The 25,472-nt window shown below is 40.9% G+C and overlaps 1 protein-coding gene across 6 annotated transcripts in view; it reads left to right on the top strand.

Annotated features, from left to right (window-relative positions):
- The window catches only part of ADAMTSL1 (ADAMTS like 1), a 393,783-nt gene that overhangs the window by 341,717 nt on the left and 26,594 nt on the right, over nucleotides 1–25,472 (top strand). For all 6 annotated transcript variants that reach the window (XM_027634671.1, XM_027634670.1, XM_027634672.1 and 3 more), the window contains 6 exons: nucleotides 4,955–5,134; nucleotides 6,619–6,772; nucleotides 8,007–9,147; nucleotides 14,649–14,776; nucleotides 18,156–18,284; nucleotides 24,287–24,466. In XM_027634671.1, coding sequence (XP_027490472.1) covers nucleotides 4,955–5,134; nucleotides 6,619–6,772; nucleotides 8,007–9,147; nucleotides 14,649–14,776; nucleotides 18,156–18,284; nucleotides 24,287–24,466 — 1,912 coding nt within the window. The remainder of the gene's footprint in view (nucleotides 1–4,954; nucleotides 5,135–6,618; nucleotides 6,773–8,006; nucleotides 9,148–14,648; nucleotides 14,777–18,155; nucleotides 18,285–24,286; nucleotides 24,467–25,472) is intronic.

A 25,472-nucleotide genomic window follows, 5' to 3' on the forward strand; every position in this document is an offset into this window, starting at 1 on the left:
CCCCCCCCCCCCCCCCCCCCCCCCCCGAAAAAAAAGCAGATGAGGGGGGAGGGAAATCAATATTTGGAAAAAATTCCAACATTTCTTTTAAAACCTATGACACATCTGCAGCTCTTTGAGGGTTCTGGGATGAATCCCATCAGGCCCCATAGATTTCTAGGGATCCAGCTGGAGCAGCAGATCCTGCACAATTTCAGGGTGCACTAGGAGTTGATCATTCTCACAGTCATGGTCCTCCAGTTCAGGGCACTGAGACACCCTTGTCCATCATCCATGTTGAAGACAGAGGCAAAGAAATCATTAAACACCTCTGCCTTGTCTCTGACCCTGTTTGTTAGATGACCATCCTCATCCTGTAACGGGCGGATGATATTTCTATACTGCCTCTTGACATTTAATGTATTTGAAAAAACTCTTTATTGTCCCCTACATTTCTGGCCAGCTGCAACTCCAGCTGGGCTTTGGCCACAAGCAGCATCTCTGAATTCTTCCCATGTCACTTGACCTTGCTTCCACTGGGCATACACGTTCCTTTTTTGCCTTAACTCCAAGAGAAGATTCCTGTTCAGCCAAGCTGTCCTTCTGCCTCACCTGCTTGATTTCTAACATTTAGGAATTGCTGCCCATGTGCCCTTAGGAGGTAGTTTGAAAAGTGACCAGCATTCATGGACCCTAACACCTTCAAAAACATTTTTCCATGGGACCTTACTTACTAATTCCTTGAGCAACCTGAAGTCTGTTCTCCTCATGTCCAGAACTGAGGTTTTGCTGGCACCTTTCCTCCTGGCAATGGAGATTTTAAACTCCATCACTTCGTGGTTGCTATGACCAAGATAGCTGCCAGTCTCCACTTTGCTCACAAGATCCACTCTGTTGACAGGCAGCAGATCAAGGAGGGCATCTTTCCATGTTGGCTCCCTTAGGACCTGTTCCATAAAGTTGTCATCCAGGTTCTTTAGGAATCTTCTGGCCGGGTTTGTACCAGCTGTGTGATGTTCCCAGTTGATTTCAGGCAAGTTGAAGTCCCTCATAAGGCCAAGGGCAGTTGACTTGGAAGTCTCCCTTAGTTTCTCAAATAATAATTCATTGGCATTGCTGTCCTGGCTGGGTATACAGCAGACTTCCATGATGATATCCACATTATTTGTTTGCCCCTTGTGGTGGTTTGAGACCCCCAAAAATCCAATTTCCAAGTCCAAGCCCCCCTCCCAAAACTCACCCCAGTGTGAGAGGGGTTTTCCAGACAAAACACAAGACTCAATATGGAGGAAAGGGAATTATATTACAATTATTACACAAATAAATATTATAATATATTATATACATAATCCTAACTATCTCTCCTATGGTAAAGCAATATTTACATTAGATCAAATCTCTTTTCCCTCTAATAAAAGTCCAGAAGGGAAGAAGGAAGGATCCTTTCCACTTTCAGGGCAGCAGTGTCTCTCCTCTTCAATGCAGCAGTCATAGCTGGATTGTCGTAGCTGGAAGATTTCTTCCTCCATTACAATACAAGGGGTCTCCTCTCACCCCTCTCAGCCCTTTGGATCCAAGTGAAGGTCTCTCTCCCGTGGGCTTGCAAAAGCAGGGACAAAACTCAATCATGTCATGCGGTGTAAGACATCCCATGAAAGTCCCTTCCTCAGGGGATTCAAACTCCTCCTGAGTCAGAACATTTAGGGCAGCTTTCAGTTCAGTCTTTGCCCCAGGCATCCTATCAGAGCTCCTCTGCTCTGTCTCAACTGCCAGTGTGGCAGCAGGGGAGGGGCAAGGCCACTTCCTCTGCATTCTGTCCTGGTCCACCTCTCAGGACATCTCCAAGCTCTCAGCTCTTCTCTCTCTCTGCTGCATGCTGCATTTTAGGACTCTCATCAGGTAGAAGTCCACCCCCTCCTCCCAGGAGGGGTCTCAAAGGGGTTTTGGGAAGATTTAATTCAGTCTTACTGCCAAAACTGTCTCTGTTGAGCTTAGTCCTCTCTCTCTCTCTCTCCATCAGACATCTAAGTGTCTCTCAGCTTAGCCGCATGCCGTCTTTGCTGCTTATTATCTTTTTGGCTCTCAGCCACAGTTCTCCATTCACTGCTGCTCCACCACCACTTTCACTATCTCTGGCTGCCCATTCACAGCCAGAAAACTTCCCCCAGCTCTTAGCTACAGTACTTGGCTCAGTTTAACACTGTTCCAAGTTCCTGCAGCCCCCAGCTGGGGGGCTGGGGGGCCTAGCCCCCAGCGGGGCTCCTGGCTCTTCTCCCCTCGTGGCCTAAAACATGGCCACTTCTCCTCCAACTACGTCATTATCCTTCTTTTCCAGTCTGGTGTGATATGTTTTAATTTTGCAGGGGTGCTGATTGGGTCAACACCAAGAAACACCACCCCTTCGGGGGTTACCATTTTTTTTTTCCCACCACACCCCTTGATTCTTACCCAGAGGCTCTCAACTGTGCCATTCCCAACTGTGAGCTCCCATACATTCTAGCCCTTCTATTACATACAGTGCCACCCTTCCACCTCTTCTGCCCTACCTATCCCTCCTGAAGAATCTGTAATCATCCAGAAGGGCGCTCTAGTCACAGGTCTCATCCCACCAGGTTCCACTTATGCCAATGATGTCAAATCTCTGGGACTGGGCCAAAGCTTCTAGCTCCTCTTGTTTGTTCCTTTTTCTGCCTGTATTAGTGTAGAAACATTTCAAATGTGGTACATTGTAGCCAACACCTTGTGAGGCAGATTGAGGGATTTCTTAAGTGCTGGTTTTCTGAAGTTTTGGGACAGCATCCCATCGCTCATCTCTGGTGAGCCTGGTTTTGTCCCCTTCCCCCTCCAAGCTAGGTTAAACCTCTGTCCGGAAGCCTCACTGGCTCTTGTGCTAGAACTCTGTTTCCTTTCTGAGACAGGAGCATCCTGTCAAGTGTCAGTAGACCAGGTGTTGAGTAGATCATCCCATGGGCAACAAATCCAAAATTTTTCGAATCTCATCAACCTCAGAGGCACTCGTTGATAGATCTGTCTATTCCTATCAGTATTATTCCTTGTTATTGGAAGGATCTAGGAAATCACTGCCAATGCTTCTGATCCCTCTACCAATTTTCCCAGGGCCCTGCACTCAGGCTTCTCTTTGTTATTTCATCACTACCAGTTTGAACAACCAATAGCTGACAGTAATCAGAGGGCCTTACTGGACTGGAGAGTTTTCCAGTAATGTCCCTTGCCTGAGCCTCTTGGAGACAGCAAACTTCCCTGTGAGTTGGGTCTGATCTGCATATCAGGCCCTCTGTTCCCATTAGTAGGGAGTCTGCTATTACAACTACCCTTCTTTTCCTCTTAACAGAGGAGGTCATGATGTGGGGTGCAGGTGATGTTGCTTTAGGAGGACCCTCTATCCCAGAAGGACCTTTGCCCACCTCATCAGCTGTCTGGCCTTCTTGTGCCAGAACATCATACCTGTTCTAGAAGGCACACATCCTACCTTTCAAATTTTGGGAAGGAGGAGGAACCTTCCTCCTGATACATGCAGTGACCAGCTTCCAGCCTTCACCTTTAACAGACCCATGACTAACATTCCTTTGACTAATTACCCCGTAGGGTTCTAAGTCCATCTGCTTCTCCACTACAAATGAGGTTCAAGACTCCCCAGAGTCTTGAGGCTGTAGCATCTCTCAATGTAATCAGTCTCTCTCTTGCTCATTTGCTCAAATACTACAAAGCCTGTTCACTTCCTCCTGTAGCTCCTTCACCTGGTGACACAGCTCTTCAACCACAGCACACCTTCTGCAAAATAACTGTTTGTCTGCCCCAGCCTCATGAAGAGGCATCAAGCACTCCTGGCACCTGTGACCTGGAGGGCTGCATCTACCTCAGCAGGAGAGCTGGCTGGCAGGAGAGCTCTGACACAACTGATTTAGTGACTCCTGCAGCTACAGGGCATTGAGCTCTATGGCATGTCAACACCGTAAGTGAGGAAGCTTAAAGACTTACACTAGGAAGATTCAGGCTTTCTGCCTCTGTTGGCTGTCCCTGGGTATTCAGGCTAGACTAAAGTTCATGCAGCTCTCTATATAAGAGAGAAGTGTCTTTCTGACTGCAAGATTTTCTAAAACACTCCTTTTAAACTGTTTAAGTTTTAATACTTCTTCATATGGTTGTCTGCTTGTCATGCATAATTGCCATGTTGCAAGCTTTAAGCAACTCCTGGTCATGTTAGTGTAGTGCAGTAGTGCAAGCTTCCCCTTTCTTTTTCTAGGAGAAGGGAGAAAAAAAGTTGAGCTGGCTGGACTGAGCAGAACTGGGAGCCTGTTAACAGCCCCAGGAAAGAGATCCTCAGGAAAAAGGACTGAGCAACAAACTTTGCAAAAAACAATCAGGAAAGCTACTAAATTTACTTATTAAAAATTTCCTGCCCTGCTTGAGTAGAAAATGGACACAGAGAGGTATATTTACATTAAAGAGAGAGAAGAGGTGTATTCTCTGGTTATTAATCATCCCAGCTTATTCATCTACTTCTGGGTGAGACTTTTCCACTCTCTGACACTCTTAGTGTTACAGTCAGGGCTCAGATGGAGATATTAGCATGTAGATCCTCACATCACATGCAAATGTCTCATTTTCCAGTTGATGGTTACAGGAAAGGACAAATTTTCCACCTCCATACTGCAATGCTGACCCATTGTTTGAATGTCTTTTGTACAAAACAGAACATTTCAGAAATACTAAAGCAATTTTTCTAAATATTAGCAAAATAAGCTGCTTCCACTTTCCAAAATATTTTGACATTTTTAAAAGCAATATTAAAAAATATTTTTGACATTTTACTTTGATGTCTCTCGGATTTTTGTTTTATGTTTTCTATTTGGCTAAAACCAAGTGTTGATTTCTACCCAAATTCAAAAGTAATATTTGCTACAAGTTGCCATGCTGCAATTGTGATGTAAAGTGGCTCATTCTTTTCTCACAGTGTTCACAGACATGCGGCGGTGGTGTCCAGAAGCGAGATACACTTTGTAAGCAGCGCCTGGCAGATGGGAGCTTATTAATGCTGCCAGAAACCTTCTGCTCCATGCCAAGGACAGTTACCCAACAAGCCTGCAAAAATGAGGATTGTCCCAATGAGTGGCTGCTCTCTGACTGGACACAGGTATGCTATTCATATGCGTGAGTATTGTACGGTTCTTGGAGATGAAGTTCCTAAGTAATTTGGGATAGAGGAGTCAAATGAGGTCAGATGGCACAAAGCATGTTATGCCCATTTTTGTCCTGTAATCTATCCTTGTTGGGGTTGTAATCACTAGCTCCATGATCCTCTGTAGTGATTGCCTCCACAGATGTGCTTTAAGTATCCAACCACACTATTAAGACCTCCCTTCTGGTGTGAAAAAAAGCCATGCTCAACACAATAAATCCCTGTCTCTGTCTATGCCTATGCTTATGTTCATCCAAGGCATCAGTGAAGAGTAATCTTTATTATCCCAGGCTAAATGCTTTTTGTTCCCAAAGCCTTCAGTTTAAGAATGGCAAAACAAACTCACTTTGCTGAAGTTTCTTGCACTTCCCCAGGCTCCCTTTCAAGCCCTGTATGGTTTAAGAATATTTCCCTTTATATTTATGACAGTATAACTAAAAATGTAATTTGACTCCATAATGCCAGCAAGCATGAAAATCATTCCACATCTTGCAGTCTCTGCCACCACTCTTCTAGTTCTCTTTCATGGAAGAGAGTGGAAATTGTCCTAACTGTAAGAGAAATGCCAGACACATAGAGGTGTCCCACCTGCTCTCTTCTTATGGTGATCTCTCTTGACCTTTTACTCAAATTACTGAATGTTTTCCTAAAGTCTTCTGCTAGGAGACATATAGCCATTCTGACAGTGAAGATGGTAATTACAGGGGTCTACCCGTTTTCCAACCCGTTTTACGGGCTGCTGCCTGGGTCTCGGTGCAAAGGCACTGCTACATTTTCACTTTCTTTGATGCTGTATACATAAATATGAAATATAATAGCCATGATGAAGTCCATTGAACAATGCCCACCTGTGCATCAAGTACCATGGTCTGATATTAGAGGGTTTATACTTCTCTATGTAAGCCATGTGTTGTAACTACTGGGCCAAGATAATTAATTGGTTACTGAAACGCTCATCTCTTTATTATTTCTAACAGATTTGCAACAGCAAAGCTCAAAGATTAAGCTTAGGCCAGATTTTAGCAGATGAGAATGCAATTGTGAACTGCAACTCAGTGAGTCTGCACTTTGGTACAAAAAGATGTTTTTCCAGCCAGCAGACAGAGACAGGTAGAAACAAAGACTAGCTTTGATCTGTAGCATAGTACCATTAAAACAAGGGACATCATCTGACAGAAAAAATTGCTAAAGGAAACATGTGAAGAATCAAGGCCTTACAGGACAGAAAATAGCTGATATTTCATCTCCCTACTGTGTCTACACTGTTTTTAGCTGCATGGTCAGATGCTGCTTTGCTTTCTTCTACTGCAGCATTTTGAAAACTGTAGCTGTTCTGTTCTATGGTATGAGTATGCAATGTCGATATGGGAGATGAGGGGGCTGTGTGTGACAAGGAGCACTCTTTTCCTTTTTCCTAATGTTTCTCATCCTGTTCCTAGTGTTCAGTGAGCTGTGGAGGAGGCACACAGAGTCGAAATGCCATTTGCAGAAAGACACTGAAATCCGGGGGATTTGTTATCATCAATTCCTCACTCTGCCTGCCTTTACCATTGTCATCCTTGATCAGGCCCTGTGCACTAGGCCCCTGTGCAAGTAAGTGGAAAAGATGCTTGGCAGTGTCAGTCCTTCATTAAGAAATCCATGCTATTACCTCTATAACCTTCTTTTGCACTAGTGTTAGTCTTCCAGAGTGGGTTTTTCTGTCTATGAACAAGGCAAACCAATGGAGGAGAGCTACAAATTCTACTATTAGAGCTGGATGTGAGTAAATGTGCTGGAAAGGAACTACCAGTTTCTGGCAGAACTGACTCAAAATTCTGACCCAGATCTAGATGTAAATCTCACAGCTGGACTGTAGAGCCTCAGAGATACAGAACAGCATTCTGAGGGCAGGTGCAAATAAACTCTGCTAGAACAGCTGGAAGGAAAGTGACTGGTGAGGGATTTTGCTGTAGATCATTTAAAAACATATTATTTCATTATGTCACTAAGAACCCTCTATGACCTGGGGTTTCTAACGAACCATGCAACACAAGTTAGATGTATTTTATGTTGGTATTTTGTGAATTTGTTGTTGCCCTTCACAAGACCAGTAGTTCCCCTGTATGCTCTTCCCTAGTTTGCAGTAAGCCGTCTGGATATGTGAAAGTTAGTTTAGTTTCATCTTGACTCTGAAACTGCTAAATGTTACATGTGTAGGGAGGAAAGAAGATCAAACATTTAGAATCAATGCTTGGACCAAATGTTGTGTGGTATTTACTAAAAATATACCTATGCAGATTTATTTAGTGCTTCACAATAAAGATCTCTTATGTAGAGATCTGGAACCTGGAAGGACACACTGAACTAGTGCACTTCAAAAACATTTACCATATTTTTAAGCCTGGTCCAGAGAGTTTTGTTCTGTTCCCAATTACTCCTTGAGGCAGCAAGACTTTCAATCTTCCTTACCATTGTGAGCTGTAAGATCATGTTGCCTTTGAAGGTTTGGATGGTAAACACTTGTCTATTCAGTCCAGTTTTTAAGCAACAGTCTTCATTTAAGTACTTTAATGACAAGAACTACATTTCCACTCAAGTTTTCTCTCTCCCATAAAGCTTTTGTCCCTGGCTCTTTGATTTCTGTATATACTCTGGGCAGGGCTACTTTTGTGTTCCTGAAGTGTGCCTTGTTACTCCTCTTATTTTGATTGTTCTAATCTAATGTCCAGCAGCTGGTGGCCAGTTTTTCCCATTACTGTTTAATGGGTCAAATGCTGCAGCAGCAATGTAAACTGCTTGTTTTGTTTAATGGTATCACATACTAATAATATTAATGATATTTCAGGGCACAACAGGCCAGCTCATAATCAAAGCCCCCATATTATGGCTGTAAAGAAAGTTTACATCCAGACAAGGAAGCAGAAGAAACTACACTTTATTGTGGGTGGATATGCCTACCTGCTGCCCAAAACTTCTGTTGTTCTCCGATGCCCTGTAAGGAGGTTCAGAAAATCAATGATCACTTGGGAGAAGGATGACAAGAGGCTCATCAGCTCAGCTCACATCACCATTGCACCCTATGGGTATATGAAAATCCGTCACTTGAAGCCTTCAGACTCTGGGACATACACCTGCACAGCAGGGCCAGCCCGGGAGAATTTCATAATTAAACTAATTGGAAGCAACAAGAAGATAATTGCTGGGCAGCCAACTGGTATTAGGGAGGAAGAGGCCATGAGAAAGGCCAGTTTAAATGAAGCCTTGAGAACAGAGGAGAAATATCTCAATGGGATTTTCTTCAATAGTAGCAATGCTGAAAAGCAAGGGCACCTTGCTAACACCAGCGGATGGTATGACAATATTGTCTCAAGGCTGCTACAGCACAGGGGCTGGCCAGGGGAAAATCTGGAGTCCTGGGAAGCCCAGGAGTCCATGGAGAGAAATGCATCCTCAGAAGAGGACCATAGCCGGGACCATAGCCTGCCATTTACTATGATTACAGAGCAGAAACGCTTGGATGATATCATAAGGAATTTGTCTCAACAGCCAGAGGAGCTTAAAGATATGTACACTGAGCAGCTTGTTGTGCAGCTGGCTCACGAGGTTTTCAAGAGCCACTTGGAGCACCAGGAATTTGTCCTCAAAGCATCAAGGCAAAAAGTTGATTCAGTCTCAGTGGAGTACCCTTTCCACAGACAAGTTTCTGGATTTACCAGTTCCCTGAGGACATCATCTGCTGAAATGTTTCTTCCTACTTCTGTAGACCTGACTAATGGCTTGCACAGACCTCATCAAAAGCCTGCCATTCTCCGGAAGATTTCAGCAGCACAACAGCTTTCTGCTTCAGAGGTTGTTACCCACCTGGGACAGACGGTTGTTCTAGCAAGTGGCACACTCAGCGTGCTGCTTCACTGTGAAGCAGTGGGAAATCCAAAGCCCACCATCAGCTGGGCTAAGAACGGAGAGGAGGTGAAATACAATGATAGGTAAAACAAAACCCATTATTTAATTTTTAAGAAAATAATTGATATTTTGACTGTTTGGTTTCCATGTTTTACTGCCTGTCGGTCCCACGGACAAAACCAAATTTTGCTGTAGTCTGACTTCATAGCAGAAAGAAGGGCAAATGCATGCGAAGTAGTAAACGAGGCACTGTAACTCTTCAGGAAGGTGTGGATACTGGGTCAGACGGGTGTGACAAACAGGAACTTCTGACTGAGTAAACAAAGAGAAGGAATTGTAAAGTACTAAAACAGGTAAGTGCCTCATGCAGTGAACAGAGCCTTCCATGTCTGGAGACTGGGAGCCTTGTTTTATTTTTCCATCTAAAGGTAGGGATTTTTGCTATGAAGATTGGTATTAATATGTAATACCAATATGAAAGATATTCGTTGAATATGAAAGATACAAAAATTAGTTGTTGCTTATTACTAGTATTCTGTGTTGGAGATACAAATTGCATTTCTCACAGTGCTCCAACAGGGTCTGTCTGCCATGGCTGTGGTAGCAGAAGACAGAGGAAGTAAGGCCTCTGGCATCCAAACATACATCCATGCATAAAACTGCCCCAGGATAAACCTCAAGGGGCATTACCATCACCTTTGGCATGTTCTGATGGAGTATGCAAACTGTGGAACCATACTTCATAGCTGTTTGCAGCTCTGCTGTCATCTCAACACACTGATCTTTTAGCATTAGTCTTCTGATGTGCATGGGTGAATCCTCATCTGTTTAAACTCCAGAGTTCTGGCCCTAGGTGTAGCCAGAGAACTTGAATAACAGAACACTTTTATCTGCGTACCACAGAAAGTATACTGTTTTTCTTTCAGGTACCCTTTGCTTTTCTATCACTCCACATTATTCATTTGTGTGCAAGAGCACACAAAAAGACATTATTTTCAGTGCTTGTTATATGCCTAACTGTGTTGATAACAAATTTTTCTTATGTGTATACTTGGAATTTTATATTTTGGTTCTGTTCTGTGAGAAAGTGATATGTAAGAACAGGCAGAGAGTGTAACAGACAGTAATATTGACCAACATGATACAACAAAGCTGTCCAGAGATCTCATAGCCACTCTTTCTGCACAAGATACTGACCTCAGCTAAGACATCTGCATGTAGTCACTTTTTTACTATGACAACTGAATTACTCCAAAAATAATTGTTTTCTCTAATGATCTGAATTTCCTGATTCTTGCCTCTCCATCTGAAGGCTAGTAAGTATATTAGATTTTGCACACCAAAAAGCGGTAACTTTTGAAAGGGGGAGAGGTCACTAAGAACAAGAATGTATCTCTGGTGGAAATCATATGCACTCATAATCAAGACTTGGACCCATAGAATCCCTTCACGTGGTCATATTCCCGTGAAAATATCTTTATGCCACCCCAAAAAAAAAGCTTCAATTTTCACTGCCAGTAGTTATATCCCATTGGAATTGTGACATTAAGGGATTTTTGTTTTCTCTACTTGAAATGACTGTGACTTCTGTGGTATGCATGAAAGGGAAGGCAGGTTACATAAAGTCCACATGTGCTTGATGCTGGACACTACACTGAAGAGAAAATGGCAAGTTTATTTCATACCATATAAACTGTGATAGTGTTGCAAGAGGTAGATTCATTTAGCTGAAATAAAACAGTCTTATTATTTCTCAAGTTTTAGTTCAAAATTTTTTATATGTAGTTTTACAATTCCTTTTCAACCGTTTTTTTTCCATTCAGTTTGGCTGAAATAGCATTAAATGCTGTTTTCTGTTTCTGAATTGTCAGGCCATTTTGTGTGTGCTCAAAATTTCTATCAGAAAGATTCAGAAAAATATAATTTCTTTGCCAGTTAGTAGCATTATTCATTGACAACTCTTCTTTAAATGTTGAGGCAGTTTCCACTTTATGAACTTTCTTCTGTACTCATCATTTATTGTTCCTCAGGTTGGTGAGCGGGGACGAAAGACCGCACTCTGAGTTTTAGATGTACTCAGCACCTGTAAGTTTTGAGGAAACAGAAATTTAGAAATCATGGTGCATAAAAAAGTTGGGCTGTGGATTTTTTGCTGGGTTTTTTAACAGCAGTATTCTCATTTTGGCTGAGATTGCTCTTGCTGTCAGCCAGTTAGCTGTGTCAATGAAAGCTGCAGTTTAAGCAGTCTCACAGTGTGCTGCTGTAAACTGCAAGGCCATGTGCATGCAGTGGTGTTTGGTGCCTAAGCTGTCTTTCAGCTCTGCAGTTTGTCTTCTTCCTACTTCGTCAGCCACTGAATGGAGAAGAGTAACCAATTTTCCAGCCCACCTCTATCTTAATGGGGATAAGAAAACTAATGTATGTGGGCTTTCCCATACCAGTATCAAAGAGAGACACTTTTGTTGAGGAAGGCCAGAGAGAAGTGCTGAAGTTTCTCAGATCATGCCCTACTAAATATACTGAAGTTCCAGAAGTACTTTGTTTGTGTTGTGATTTTTTAGAGTGTAGGCTAGTTGTTTTAGGTTGGGTGACAAGTATCTATATTGTACATACAAAACATTGAGATAAAGGCACACATTTTATTGCATTGTGGCCGTGGATTTTGTCTAGATCAACGATGTCCAGTAATGATAATCAAGGTATGGCTCTGTTCCCACTGCCCCATTTCATCAGCTGCTTCATCCATTTAAAAGTACGACTCCTACTGTGTAACTACACTTGCAAAAATTAATTTCTTTAGATTTGGTCTTGGTACCATCAAAAAAAAATTTATCACAGGCCCCAAAAAAATGTCGTTTTTCAGTTACTCAGTGGAATGAAAACATATGATACAAAAAGCTGCAGCACTTGAAAATATCTTCAGTTTCAGTAAAAGATTCCTGACTCGTGTCTGCATATTCAGCCTGAGTGCATATTTAACATGAGTGTCCGTACGCTCTCCTAGGGTTAAAATGTCAAGTTAACACTAGCATGGGTTCTGAGTGCCATTTCAGAGCCTCATAGTATATGTACCAAGAGTCTATGGACTCTGTATATGATGGAAAACATTGTATTTTGAAGAATATTCAGTTTTAATTCCTTAGGAATCAGTTTTAAAAGTGAAAAATCTTTGCGGAATTTATGCATGGTTTAGTAAGCCTTCCAAGTATGCTGTGGACATGAAGTAGAATATAAATAGTAGGTGATACAGAGTTAGGTGTTTGTGAGTTGCTATCTGAATTAGTCACTGATACATTTCCTGTAAAATACATTTTTGTCTTGGAGACAATGTAGTGTGGAGCAACTGAGATGAAACTGATTAAACATTAAGCTGTATTATTTTAAGTCCATAAATGAGATTCTGAAGACATGCTGGTGACAGAAAGAATTGCTACAGCTGGTATTTTTTTCACCACTGACAAGCAACTCAATACATAACAAAAATAGCAATCTATGAGCAAACAGGGAAATCAGCCAAAATAATTCTATATAAAGAGGGATAACAAAAGATCTGCTTCCAAGAAAAGTAGCTATACCAAATTGTGACACACAAATAACAGAAGGAATTATTGAAAAGAAGAGGATATTAGTTTGCTTCTGGAGAAGTACATTAAAACTTGGGTTTAAAAGATAGGAAGATGGAGCTGTGTTGGAATTTTTTTTTTTTTTAAAAAGGCAAGTATCTGACTGGCATACTCCTATTTCTAAAAATATTTGTGCTGGATCTTGAGGTGACTTAAGCTGACAAACAGAGATTGACATCAGCAGAGGTGATAACAACAAACAATTATGCAACGTTGTGTTTTACAAGATGTAATGTTAGGCAAGCTCTTTCCTCAACTTGAAGATGACAGAAACATTTATTAAAATGTTTTTAGGGGGCTTGTAGGCATTAGTTTGATGTAGGACTAGAAGATCGGCCTAAATACTGTGTTTGCACACATGCAGGCAGAATGTACACGACTTTTAAATGTTACAGACTTGTATAATTTGGGACAACTTCTGCAACTCTAATGGATTTCATGTACTGATTGAAACAGTCAGTGTTAAACTAAAAAATTTACATGTGAGATACTGATGCATGCTAACACTAGTTTTTTAAGTAAAAAAATTGTTAGCTTTCGTCACTGTTAGAAGTGGCTAACTAGAAATCAGCCCTGTTTATGGCTAAGAGGTTAAGAAAAAGATCCTTGGCAATGGAAGTGGGAAGGGAATTATTTCAACCAATGGTGGTTTTTTGGTTGTGCAAGCATAAATGCAATTTAAAAAGTATTAATGTTTGTTTTGCAAATATGCATTTTTCTAGGCATTTACAAAACTTGGTTAACAATGGGCAGCTCTTTTTTTTTTTTTTTTACTCACGAAAGGGTGGAAAAAACCTCATTTTAACTCTGGATATTTTTCCTGTAATAGATTTTGATGGGTGGCCCTAATCTGGTTTGTTTTAGAGATCTACCACCCCCAGCATTGTGCAAAATCAGGTATCCACTGCTTTTTGGTGCATAAGAAAACAGTTTTCATTGTGGGGATGGGAGTGTAAAAACACTCATCAGTTCCAGGATCTGTGAGCAGACTTTTATTGCATGTATTTTACATGCATTTCCCACCCCCACTTTCACTCTTGCCATTATCAATCACAGCCTCAACTAAGAATTAACATACAACAGCTGCTGAAAGTGCTGATGAGAACAGTATAATTAGATTTTATCAACAGTTTCAGCTAAAAAAAAAAAAAGAAGTTAAGAGAGGAACAGTAATCATGAAATTCACTGTGCTGAAAATAAGGGTGTGTAAGCATTGACAAGAGGACTGAATTCTTGCTGAAACAGGACCTGATGAGTTATACCACTGCAAAACCAGACTGTGAAGCAGTTCATAAGAGCACTAAGGCCATGTTCATCCCATTTACCCATAGTCAGTACACTGAGATTATGGTAGGCTCCTCTTACTGGCAGAAGAAACAGTTGGTTCAGCCCAAGGAGGAGCTGAGTTTTTGTCTCCATCTTCACTTATTAGAGAAGCAAAAAGACTGCTGATTTTGTATGAACTGCGCATCAATAAAAGAATTTGGAACCTATTTCAGGCTTTAACACTGAGCCTGTAGTTCCCTTCACTTCTTTCTGCATAGCTTCAGCAGGTTTCCTGACTCTTCCCTTGCAATAATTTGGTTTTTCTTTAATATTGCTACTCCTGTGTTGCAGAACTAGAAGACAGCAAGACTAGGGAACTCATTCAACATTGTACAGAAGCGGCACAGCAGAGGAGGAAGTTTTACACACACTGGGCAGATGTCATAATTGCTTGGCAATCTTTCTCTAATATGCATATCAGCAGTACAAGAACCGAGAATGAGACTAAAATTTAGTTTAAGTAATTACAGCTTACAGTCTCAATGTAAGACTTTAAATTTCTTAATAGATTTTTAAATATAACTTAAAGGCCTGAACTATAAAAAAATTACCTACAACTGAAAAATTCACAGTAAATGTGTTCTTGTTCACATGAACTAATAGACTGTTGCATCTTTCATTCTGTTTTACTGCAGGATACTCCTTCAGCCTGATGACTCCTTGCAGATTCTAGCACCTGTGGAAGCTGATGTGGGTTTCTATGCTTGCAATGCATCCAATGCCTTGGGATCTGACTCTGTCTCCATTGCTGTTACTCTAGCAGGTAATAGTTCAACCTTTATGATTGCAGGATGGTCCATGTTATTTGTGTGATTCTCGACTGAAGTTGTTTGTGCTGCAACAGGTGGCTGATGAAGCTGAGTGTGTAACGTGAGTCAGCAGAGGTACACTGGGGAAAACAGAGGGTGTGAACTCTGGAAAACCCTGAGGCATAGTCCAGCATTCATAGATAGTTTGTGAGGCTTATGTATTCCTGTAAGAAATCAGTGCTTTTTCTCACATGACATATGCTCTTAAGAAAGTGCTTATCCTGGTTATTTGCAGCCTATATGGGCAATGCAGTCCCAGCCTCCCAATTCATATGCTTCATTTTAAAGCTACCACTGATCTCTTCAAGTCTAACAGTCTGATTGAAGGACTTACTCAGATGTACATTCAGCAGTCTGGAAAACTACTAGAGCTGAAGAGCTAGGTCCTTGCAGGATCAAGCCCTCTATCATATACGAGCACAAGCATGGCTGACACCATTTCAGTTGCTAGCAAATAGAAGTTCACAAAAAAATTAATTTCCATATTTCTATTTTTCTAGTAACAGTTGTGTTCTAAAGTAGACTAAATATCCTGTGTTAGTTTAGAATCCAGTTCTAAAGAAAACTCATCCATATAAAAGCCAAGGGGAATGGGTGGTAGTGCATGAATCCAGCTTCTTCGGGGTCCATTGACAGGCAATACCAGCAGGCTCACAACCACATCAGGACTAGCAGAAGGGTGGAGAAGCAAACATGAATTAAGAGCTGTCGAGTAAGATAAAGAAACAGAATAAACAGCTAATGACTGTGACAGGGCAGAGAGGTCTTACAGAAGGAGGATCCTATTTATCACTAAGGCTAAAGGAAACACATTAGGAATGCTAGAAAGCTTATTGATTTTCAGACCTTTCCATTTCACTGCTCCAGCATGTGGAAACATTTGGAAGCCTCCAGTGCACAAGCAGAAAACCATCAGCTGCCAATGTATCCATGTATAATTAGAGGAAGCTGTTGATATGCTTTCATTTTTAAAGTTAATTTTTTTACACCAAACACAGAGAAAATTTCAGTTAAGAGAAGCAATAAGAAATAATAAGCAATAAGAATGCAGCAGTGGCCAGCAGTGGAGCTCAGATGATCAGTAAATCAACTGGAAAGACCTTGTCTGTCCCTTAGGAGGAGAACAGCTGAATGTTCCAGAGTGAAAAAGGAAGATCTCCATCAGAGCTACATATTACCTGTAGGCAAAACCAGAGAGACTGATCCTTTTTACACTACTGCAGATCAGGAATGTCTTTGCTGAATCCCGGGCAGCAGGGTGGAGGTGCTACTGTTAAGACAGTATCATATTTTAGAAGGAGCAACTCCACATTAAATGTCTTGTGTTGCACGACCATGAAGCTGAACATCAGGTTAAAAAATCATCAGTTAAAACTGGTATTTTGTCCACATAGTTCCAGTGAGTTTAAAAGCCATAGTCTTTGAACAACTTAGTTTGTGGAGACAATTTTGTGTGGTTGTATGAGAAATAAATGGAGCATTAGGTAAACGTGTAGCACAGGAAGGCTATTAGCTTTTTGATTATAATTAATTATCAAGGCCATAGTTTAACCTTTTAGGTGAATTAACATTCATACATCCCAGACTCAAGCTCAACTCCTCTTAGGAACTGATATACGTTTTCATCTCACATCCAAGGCAAAGAGCTGAACAGCCTATAAAATGAGACCATAAATATCAAAGTGAGATACTGAACCGTTTTTGGAACAAAGTAACAATCTTTTTGGCATAACAGAAGTATTTTCTCCAAAAAAACCTGAAAAGCTGAGATCATCTTTGGAGGGATCAGGAGTGGGGCTTAAAGCTTATTTCATTGAAGAATTTTCTGATTAATTTTACACATGCATGGAAAAAAAAGACAGTGGAATATGCTTCCTTTTTTTTTCAGTGGTTTCCTACTCATTTATGGGTTGAACACCTAAAATATTTTTAATCTTTTGATGACATTGTGGAAACCAATCAGGAAAATAAAAGGCTGATGGATAGCTGAGCAATTTTTCTTTCTTTGCTTTAGACTTGGCCACAGAGTATCAAAACTTTTGGAGATACTTCAAAAATAAAATGTAATAGTTTACTTAGCTATTCTTAGGCATTAAAATCACTAAAATAAAAAAATATAGAATACGAAAAAAATACCCAAACTGACACAAGAGGAATTCCAGGTGAATGGCATCTTTTAAAAGCTCTGGAAATACAGCTATAAGGACCTATTTATATTTAGGACTGAATTGAATTTTCAGGACTCTCCATGAGCTCAATGAAACCAAATTCTTTTTCTCACTTCCATCTTTTCTTCTTTGGTCACCTCCAGATAAACCTACAAATGAAGCCAGTAATAGACATTAGCTTAAAACTGCAGCTTTTTTAGGCAAATGGTGATATCTGAACGTATTTTGAATCTGACCATTTATTTAAAATGGACTGGAAAAAAGGATTTATAGATTTTTAGAAAATGACAAGTTTGAAGATATAACATTGCATCAAAAACACCCAAGTCCTTTACCATTTAAAGCAATGTTGTCATGTTCTGCCACTCCTGCAACATCCTGAGATTTGGCTGAGGCAGATAAGTGCCTTAATTTAACTCTTGTCAGCTTTGCTGATTCACTTCTCTCTCTCAAAGCTAAACTTGGGTACCTCTGACCTGTTTTCTGCCACAGATGTTGGAAGCAAACTGAAAACAATTTGAAAAGTTTGTTGTGATCAAAGCAGTATCACTATTAGAGATAAACTCCTTTCCATTGGAGAACCTGTTTTGTTTTACCTAAAGCCTGTAATAACAGCGTTATACATTAATACTGTTTATACCCCTCATCATCTTGTAGTAGACATTTTGAGAAAACTTTCTAGTGATCACCTGGTCTTCCCCATCCCAGTGATTCCACTGTAGGTTAAAGAAACCACAATCTATGTGTATAAACAGCTTGCATGTTGCTCTAAACTTCCTCCACTATTAATGTGCCCGTAGCCATCACTCAGGCTCGTATGTCTGGTCTTTGGTAAAGGGTGATATTTGGTTGCAGCACTAGGCAAGCATCTTGCTGCAGCTCCAGCTGCACTGGGGTTTATTGATTCATCTGGTTCTCATGTGTCCAAATGGCTTTAACGGTATTCTGCGTATGCTCCAAGTATACCTTTTCTTTTTTCAAGACAGCTTTACACATGGAATTTGGTGACACTGAAGTATTATAAAAAGCAGCTGACCTCATATTCATCATTTTCACTTATTCACATGTCTGGTGTGTGTATTTCCACACAGAGTGTTCCAGGTCATCTGTCCCATATGAGTCCAGTGTGCTTGGTTTTATAAACTGTGGTGCTTCTTTTATGCAGGAAAGCCACTGATAAAGGCATCAAGAGCTACTGTGATCAACACTGAATTACCTGCTGTCACTGTTGATATTGGAAGCATGGTGAAAACAATCCAGAAAGCAAATGTTACCATTAACTGCCACGTTGCAGGTAAAAAATTATTCTGTTTCCCATGCAGGTGCCTTTGGCTATAAATTTCTGTGGGATTCTTTGCTAAATTGATATCTCCAGTTGCAGCTAGGTTTTCCTAGGTCTCATTACTTCCATTAATTCTTAGCATAGAACTTGTCCTCCTTTTATCTGTACCAAACAAAGTGAGTGTAGTGGCTTAAGTAGATTGGGCTGAGAAAATATGACAGGCATCAGTGTTGGAGATACACAGTATGATGTGGATACAAGAAAACTGATACACATTCCTACATGCTGGGGATGTTTGGTGAGAATATACAACCTTGGACTGATTCATTTCCTCATTGATAGGGTTTTTGGAGACCACACCACTTAGTTTCTCCTTTTCCTGCCAAACTTCTATTTTAAATTAAAGGCAGGTTAGTACACTGGTTTTTTCTGGTTTTTCTCCTTGTTTTTTTTTTTTTTTCTTTTTTTCATGTTGAGAGTGCAGGAATTAAGAGGAATTCTGCTGAAACAGGATTCTCCCTCAAACTGTTTTCCAGCCAGAAGCTGAATGTCCTTACAGAGGCAGTTTGTCTCTTTCCAATGGTAACCAAAATAGATTGACCTTACCTGCGTGTGCCAGTCCTCTGGCTGTTGGTGGGAATGGTGTTGATATGGCGAGGATGGGTGGGGGAAGGGAGAGAGGGAAATCTCTTAAAACCCAGGGCCAGACCATTGATTCATTATGCTTTCAAGCATATTATGACGGGGCACGGGACAGAAGGGAGTAGCCTATAAAACATAAAGTAAGCCATGCTGAATGTTACATAAATAGCTGGGGTGGAGACTTGTATGAAGTCTCTTAGACTCTTGATTTAGTTTCTTGTCCCATAGCAAAGCTACTTTAGATAACTCTATGTAAGCATCTGCACTGCAATGATGCAAATACCCTGCTTTTTTTATACTTTGTGCTTGCTTTAAGTACTTATGGTTGTAAGTTTTCCTTCTTCAAGTGCTGCCAACCACACTTCTATGCAAATTATTACCTGAAAAAGAGTACTTGTCTCAAGTTTCACTATTTGGTCATCTGTCCTTTAGCAAAACATACACAATAGCTGGGCATATTGTGTTTGCAATAGCAAAACACTAATCTGGAATCACAATTTATTAATTACTCTCAGTGGGCTGAGGGAAAGAAAAGTACAGTATCATTTTTCCTAGTGGTTCATGAAGGAGTAAATTCAGTTATTCTCTTGCCCTCTCAATTATAAACATTAGACACTGTCTTCAATCAGACTGATGGCCAGTGACTTGCAAGGAAGAAGATGGAAGTAGCATTCTTTTTACCCCCACGCACCTGCATGGTCACCTGCACTGACATTTGTGAAAAAGATTAAATGTTATATGAACTTAAATTATTCTAGATTTCTCTTTCTGGGTTCTCTCAGCTGCAGGTGGGGAGGACCCACAGATGCAGACAGTGATTGATGATTCAAGAAGTGCAGCCATTTCCCTTCAGTATAAAGGCATGATATAAAGAACAGGATGTGGCTAAGGCAAAGTTGCCACAGTACTTACAGTATCAGAAAACTACGTGAGGGGAGCCCAACATGGTCGGGGGCAAAGATTCAAGGCTTTTTCTGAGAGGAAAATCATCTCTAGCAGTTTTATGAAACTTACCTACTATGGCAACATACATCCATCTGCAATGGAAAATTTTAGCGGTGTCACAGCAGAATTTGTATTCTCTCCTTGGAGAAGGCTTTTTGCCAGCTAGTAGCATTGCTGTATATTGGAATGTTCTGTGATGCAGAAGAAATCTGCTTAAATCCTATTTTTCTCCATAGGTGAGAAAACCATCTTCTGCTTCTGCCTCCACAGAAAGTATCAACTATATTTGACCCCAGAGATTAATGCAGTTGAAATTATTATAAAATCATAAACCACAAACTGTGATGTTACACAGCGAATAAGAGAGTGAGTAATGAAGGCAGATATATTTTATAGCCACTAGAATCCTAATTTCATAGAAATAGTGTCAATAATTCAACAGCAATTAAAAGAAGCTACCTCGGCAAGTGATCCAAGAACACTGATTTTTATCAGCTATCTCACCTATGCCTGGAAAATACACCATCTCATAAAAGCTGTAAAAGAAGAGGGCAATAAAAGCAATTTTCCTTCTTATGTAAGCACAAATATTTTGGTTTAGCATCAACATTGTGATTATCCAATCTTTTAATACATTTTTAATCATTCTACTTAGAACAATCAGTTTTAAGGGTAAGAGTAACATGCACTGTTGCTTCAGTCAGCAAATGTATTGCATCCTATTTCTTTAGAGTAGGTGAACTTTACGGGTATGTAGTTTGCCAAAGTTTCCCAGAAAACATTAACAATTAAATGGCCAGCAGATCATAGTAAGTTAAGGTGCAATGGTTAGTGCAATAACATCTGGTAATAAGAAAGATACCAGAATGTGGAAACAAAGTTTACATAAAAAGCAAACTAGCGTATCCAGAAATTATGTGGAAATTTATCTAGATGAAAAAACTCTTCACAGTCTTGTAAAGTTATAGTCTTTTTCCTTCTACTACTTTCCCTCTAGTCATATAAGGATGTCCTGAGCCAGCACAACAGATGAGAATTATTCTAAATCAGAATTTGATGACGGTTAATCCCAATATTATAAATGGTGTTTCTATCACTGTGCTGTATAGTCTGTAGTACAGAACTGCGCATGTATTGGATTGTGATGTTTTGGCTCCTGTGAGGACATATCTTTACTGAGAGTCAGCAAGACAGTAAAATAAGTACTTTTAAGAGAAATATTAAGGATCAGTTATGATATTTTCTAAAATTGCTTTTTCTGTTAAGGAACATAAATATATACTTGCTACTGACAGGTATTGGTACACCTGGAGAAGGCTTCTTAAAAACAAGAGGTAATGGAAGAGAACACTACCAGAGCCTATGGAATCATTTCATATTGCCCTTTAACTTCTTAGGAAAGGCATAGGAACTGTCAAAATCTGTGTTCTGAACTGAAATCTGTAGATATTAACTGTAAGACAAGGGAAAACAAAATCGTTCTGGATGCATTAGAGTTTGATTGGCACCATTAGAGTTTAAGTGATGTGAATTATGTCAAGATGAAACCCTGTTTTGGTTATACCATAGAGACAGTGTTGTGGTTTTAATCAAGCTTGAAAACTAATGTTATTTCACTTGACATAACTGCTTTGTCTATAGATGCAAAAGCTTATATTTTTTAACCATAGTTAGGTGATTGTGGTCAATCCCAGACTTCTTCAAAACTGTCAGAAGGGAACCCACCAAAAATCACACAGGAGCCTTGCAGATGTCTGTGATTTCCTGCTGAAGGACTTCCTCCAAGCTTCAGAAAGCCAGCAGCATTTCTAATGTGGATGATTTTACTACTGTGGGCAATTTCACTTCCAAATGGGATGTGGGAGTAATTTGGTTCACACCAGTATCACTAGGAAGCCTTCTGTTGATTTCAGCACTTGAATTTTGCAGATACTGATTTGAATACCGGAACTTCAAGCAGTGTAGCCAAACTATTACTGAAAATACAGTTTGAAATGAAAGAAGGAACCAGTTTTAAAAATCTAGTTCTTAGGACATTCTGCAAAATGTCATGTACATGGTGATGGTTAAGTCAGAACAGGTTTGGAAGAGTGACAAAATATATTACCATCCTTCCTTTATATGCTTGTCCCCCTGTGTTCCACTTTGAAGCTTCCTTAACTCTCCTAAACATTCCTTTCCTCTGTATTTCACTTACATGCTGGATGTTATATTTTTTCTATTTCTTACCTTGCTTTATGGGCCTGTGTTATTCATCAGCTATACCAGATTTTGATGTTCAGTTCACTAGTATAAGAATATTGTGGCACTGGAAACTAGTCACCACTGCTAGATTCTTCTACTGCTGTGCTTTTTTCCTTGAAAGCCTCTGGCTTAGCAGAATTGTCTTGATTGCTTGCACAATTCTGCTTGCTACATATCCCAGTTAGCCTTTTTGTGCTGGATACATGCACAGTGATGGAGGGGAAAGGTGAAGAAGAATAGACTTGGGTAACTATTCCCTACCTAAAGTCTTGCCTGCGCAGCAAAATGAGTTCTGTTTCCAGCTAGCACCTCTCAGACTGAGTCTCTTTGATGTTTCTGCAAAGCAAACACTCAGCTCTCTATCTTCTATCATCTCCCCATTACCCAAACAAAACCGACTGAAATGCTCCTGCTCATCCCTGTGCTGGCTGCCTCCTGTTGCTGTCTTGAAATTGTGTGTGTCACTGAAGTTGGAAGCTCAAAAGAAAATGAAACTGCTGCCCACTGACACACACTGCTTATCTTCCCTTATCTTCAGAAAAAAGGGTTTTGTAGAGTTGCTGGACATTTTGTAGGTACAGTACCTCTTTCCTAAACGTAACAGCAATACCTCAACATTTAGGAGGTCTTACTTTTAACCTCTTTCTCTTCTGCTGCTAATGAAGTGCAGAGGAATCTGCCTTTCTGGACTAAGACTGTCTGAGCAGCTGCCTGCAATAAGCATATTAATTGTTTCTGTCTCTGTATTTATTTAATTCTCTTTTTTTGAGTCCCTGCTCTTAAGGACTGTGGCCATAAAAAATCTTCATTGTCCCTTCCCCCTTTTCTTTACTCTTTTCAGTACTCCTTTGTCATGGTTTGAGATAGCCCCAAAATCCAATTCCCTAGCTCCATTCCCCCTCCCACATCTCAACCCAATGTGAAATGGCTTTTTCCAGACAAAACACAACCAGACTCAGAATGGGGGAAAGGGAATATATTACAATGACTGTACAAATAAATACTATAACACATTATACACACGATCACAACTATCTCTACCATGACATATGTATTTACAATGGATCAGATCTCCCCTCCAAATAAAAGTCCAGGAGGGAAAAGAGGACAGATCCCTTCCAGTCCCAAGCAGGAGTCTCTTCTAAGGCAGCAGGTCTCCTCATCTCATGCATGCAGCAGTAACTGGATTGTTGTAGCTGGATCTCTGTTCAATACACACAAGGGGGTCTCCAAGCCCCTCGGCTCTCCTTCAGTCCAAGCGAAGGCCTCACCTATGGACTGCCAGCAGGGACCAGACTTGCGTCACCACAGGTATATCACGAAATGCAGGGGCATCTTCGTGAAAGTCCCTTCCTCAGGGGATTCAAATTCCCCTTTGCAGAGCTCCATGCTCTGCCTCAAGGCAGTGGGGGGGCAAAGCCCTCCTCCACATTCCTCTCCGTCCCGGTCCAGCTTCCCAGGACGCTCTGAGCTTCACAGCTCCTCTCTCTCTCTCCCTGGTGCTGCATGTCCAAAACTGCTCTCCAAAATAGGAGTCCAATCTCCCTCTTTTTCTCAGAGGGATCAAAGGAGTTTGGGGGGTCTGGTATCAGTTCTTACCCCCAGAACTCTGTAACTGCTGCGGGCTCTCTTTTCCTCGGCTCTCCTTCCAGGAGTCTTCTCTGCAGTGCTGCATGTCTTTGTTGCTCCGTCTTATCTCTTCTGGCTCTCTGCCACCGTTTCTCTGGTCAGTGCCGGCTGCTGCTTTCTCCGGCCGCTGCCCAGTTTGGGGAAAACATCTCCTGGCATAACTACAGGCACCTAGCCCAGCTTTATGCTGTTCCAGGTCCCTGCAGCTCCCCCAGCCAGGGGCTGGGAGGCCCCAGAGGTCCCGAGGGGCTCTGGGCCCCTTTCCTCATGGCTCCTACAACATGGCCACCTCACCTACTACCCAACTACAACTCTTCTTTTCCGGTCTGGTTGTGGTATGTTTACATTTCTGCAGGAGCGCCCATTGGACAGAACTTCAAAACTTCCAGGGGTTTCCACCCCTTGGGGGTTACCACTTTTTCTTAGCCTCTGGGGAGAAAACAAGATCCAAACCACTACATCCTTATCTCTTCCTGTTCTCCCACTACTTGCCTTGCAAGTATTTTTTGCCTTGTAATTCTAACCTATCTTAAATTTTGTCAATATTTTTCCAGGTGTACCTGAAGCAAAAGTTACTTGGTTTAAGAACAAGGTCAAGCTGTTCTCTGCTCACCACCTGCATGATGGGTTGCTGATAATTGCAAATGTTTCTCTGTCAGACCAGGGGTTATACTCCTGCAAGGCAGCCAATCTTCATGGGGAGGTAACTGAAAGCTCCCAGCTGTTGGTTCTTGGTAAGTCCAGGGTATTTTCCACTTGCAACAATAGTAATGTGGCTACTGGCACATCCAGACCGAAGAACTAATCAGACGTTGTGGAAAGAGGAAATGGCATGCAGGCAGCCCTGTCCTAAGAAGAGAATCAGACTGCATTTGTGCTCTGGGCAGCATCAGCTGAAGCAAGTTGGTGGTAAAAGGAAGATGGATAAGGAGAAAATGTCTAAGCACAGGGATTGCACCTCCCAGTCCCAAGAGATTCAGTTTAACTCTTTCAGACTTATTAGATAAGAAAAGCATTTATTAATCATATCGTAAAGTGACTCTCTTGAAATAAGAGTGATGCCACTTTTTCCCTGTGAAGTGCTCTGCCTTTGCTGAGCAGTCTTTCCATACCTTGCTGTCTGATACTGACTCATTTCACAATGGGTGCATAAACCCAGTGCACTTTTAAAAAGCACTTCCCAAGTTCAGTGAATGGTGAAGTTTACTTTTTCTTGTTTTTCTAAACAACAGACAGAAAGCCCAGCTGGGTGATTTGAAAAGACATTGTCAGCTGTGAAATATGAGTTGAAGTGTTACCTGGTGGTAATTGGATGTGTGGGTAAGGGGTTTCCTTTCCTAGTAACTCTTCTGTCATTTCTGCATGCCTGGCAGATGAATGATCCAACCTAACTTTTTAAGTACTTGAGTGCATTTGATAGTGGAGTCTCAAATTTTGAACCCTAATCTCTCTAATTGGTACAACACCATTAGAGCATCTGTTACAGTTCTCATCTTTCAGGACTAGAATGAGCTTCCAGAATATGTTTTAAAATGAGACTTCTCAGTTTCACAGAAAATACTAAAATGAAAATTAACATATTTTTCCTATGAATCCAGACTGACTCTAGAATCTGTCTAAAAAGAAAAAAAAAATCAGAAAAAAAACCCAGCTGAGTTTCAACCTGTAAATAAAAACTCCCACATGATTGGTAAATTCTTTTCTGATCATTATAAACAGCTTAGCTTTTAAAGATGGTAA

The sequence above is a fragment of the Corapipo altera genome, unplaced genomic scaffold (assembly GCF_003945725.1).
Source record: "Corapipo altera isolate COAL_440 unplaced genomic scaffold, ASM394572v1 61411, whole genome shotgun sequence".
In the NCBI taxonomy this organism is placed as follows: domain Eukaryota; kingdom Metazoa; phylum Chordata; class Aves; order Passeriformes; family Pipridae; genus Corapipo; species Corapipo altera.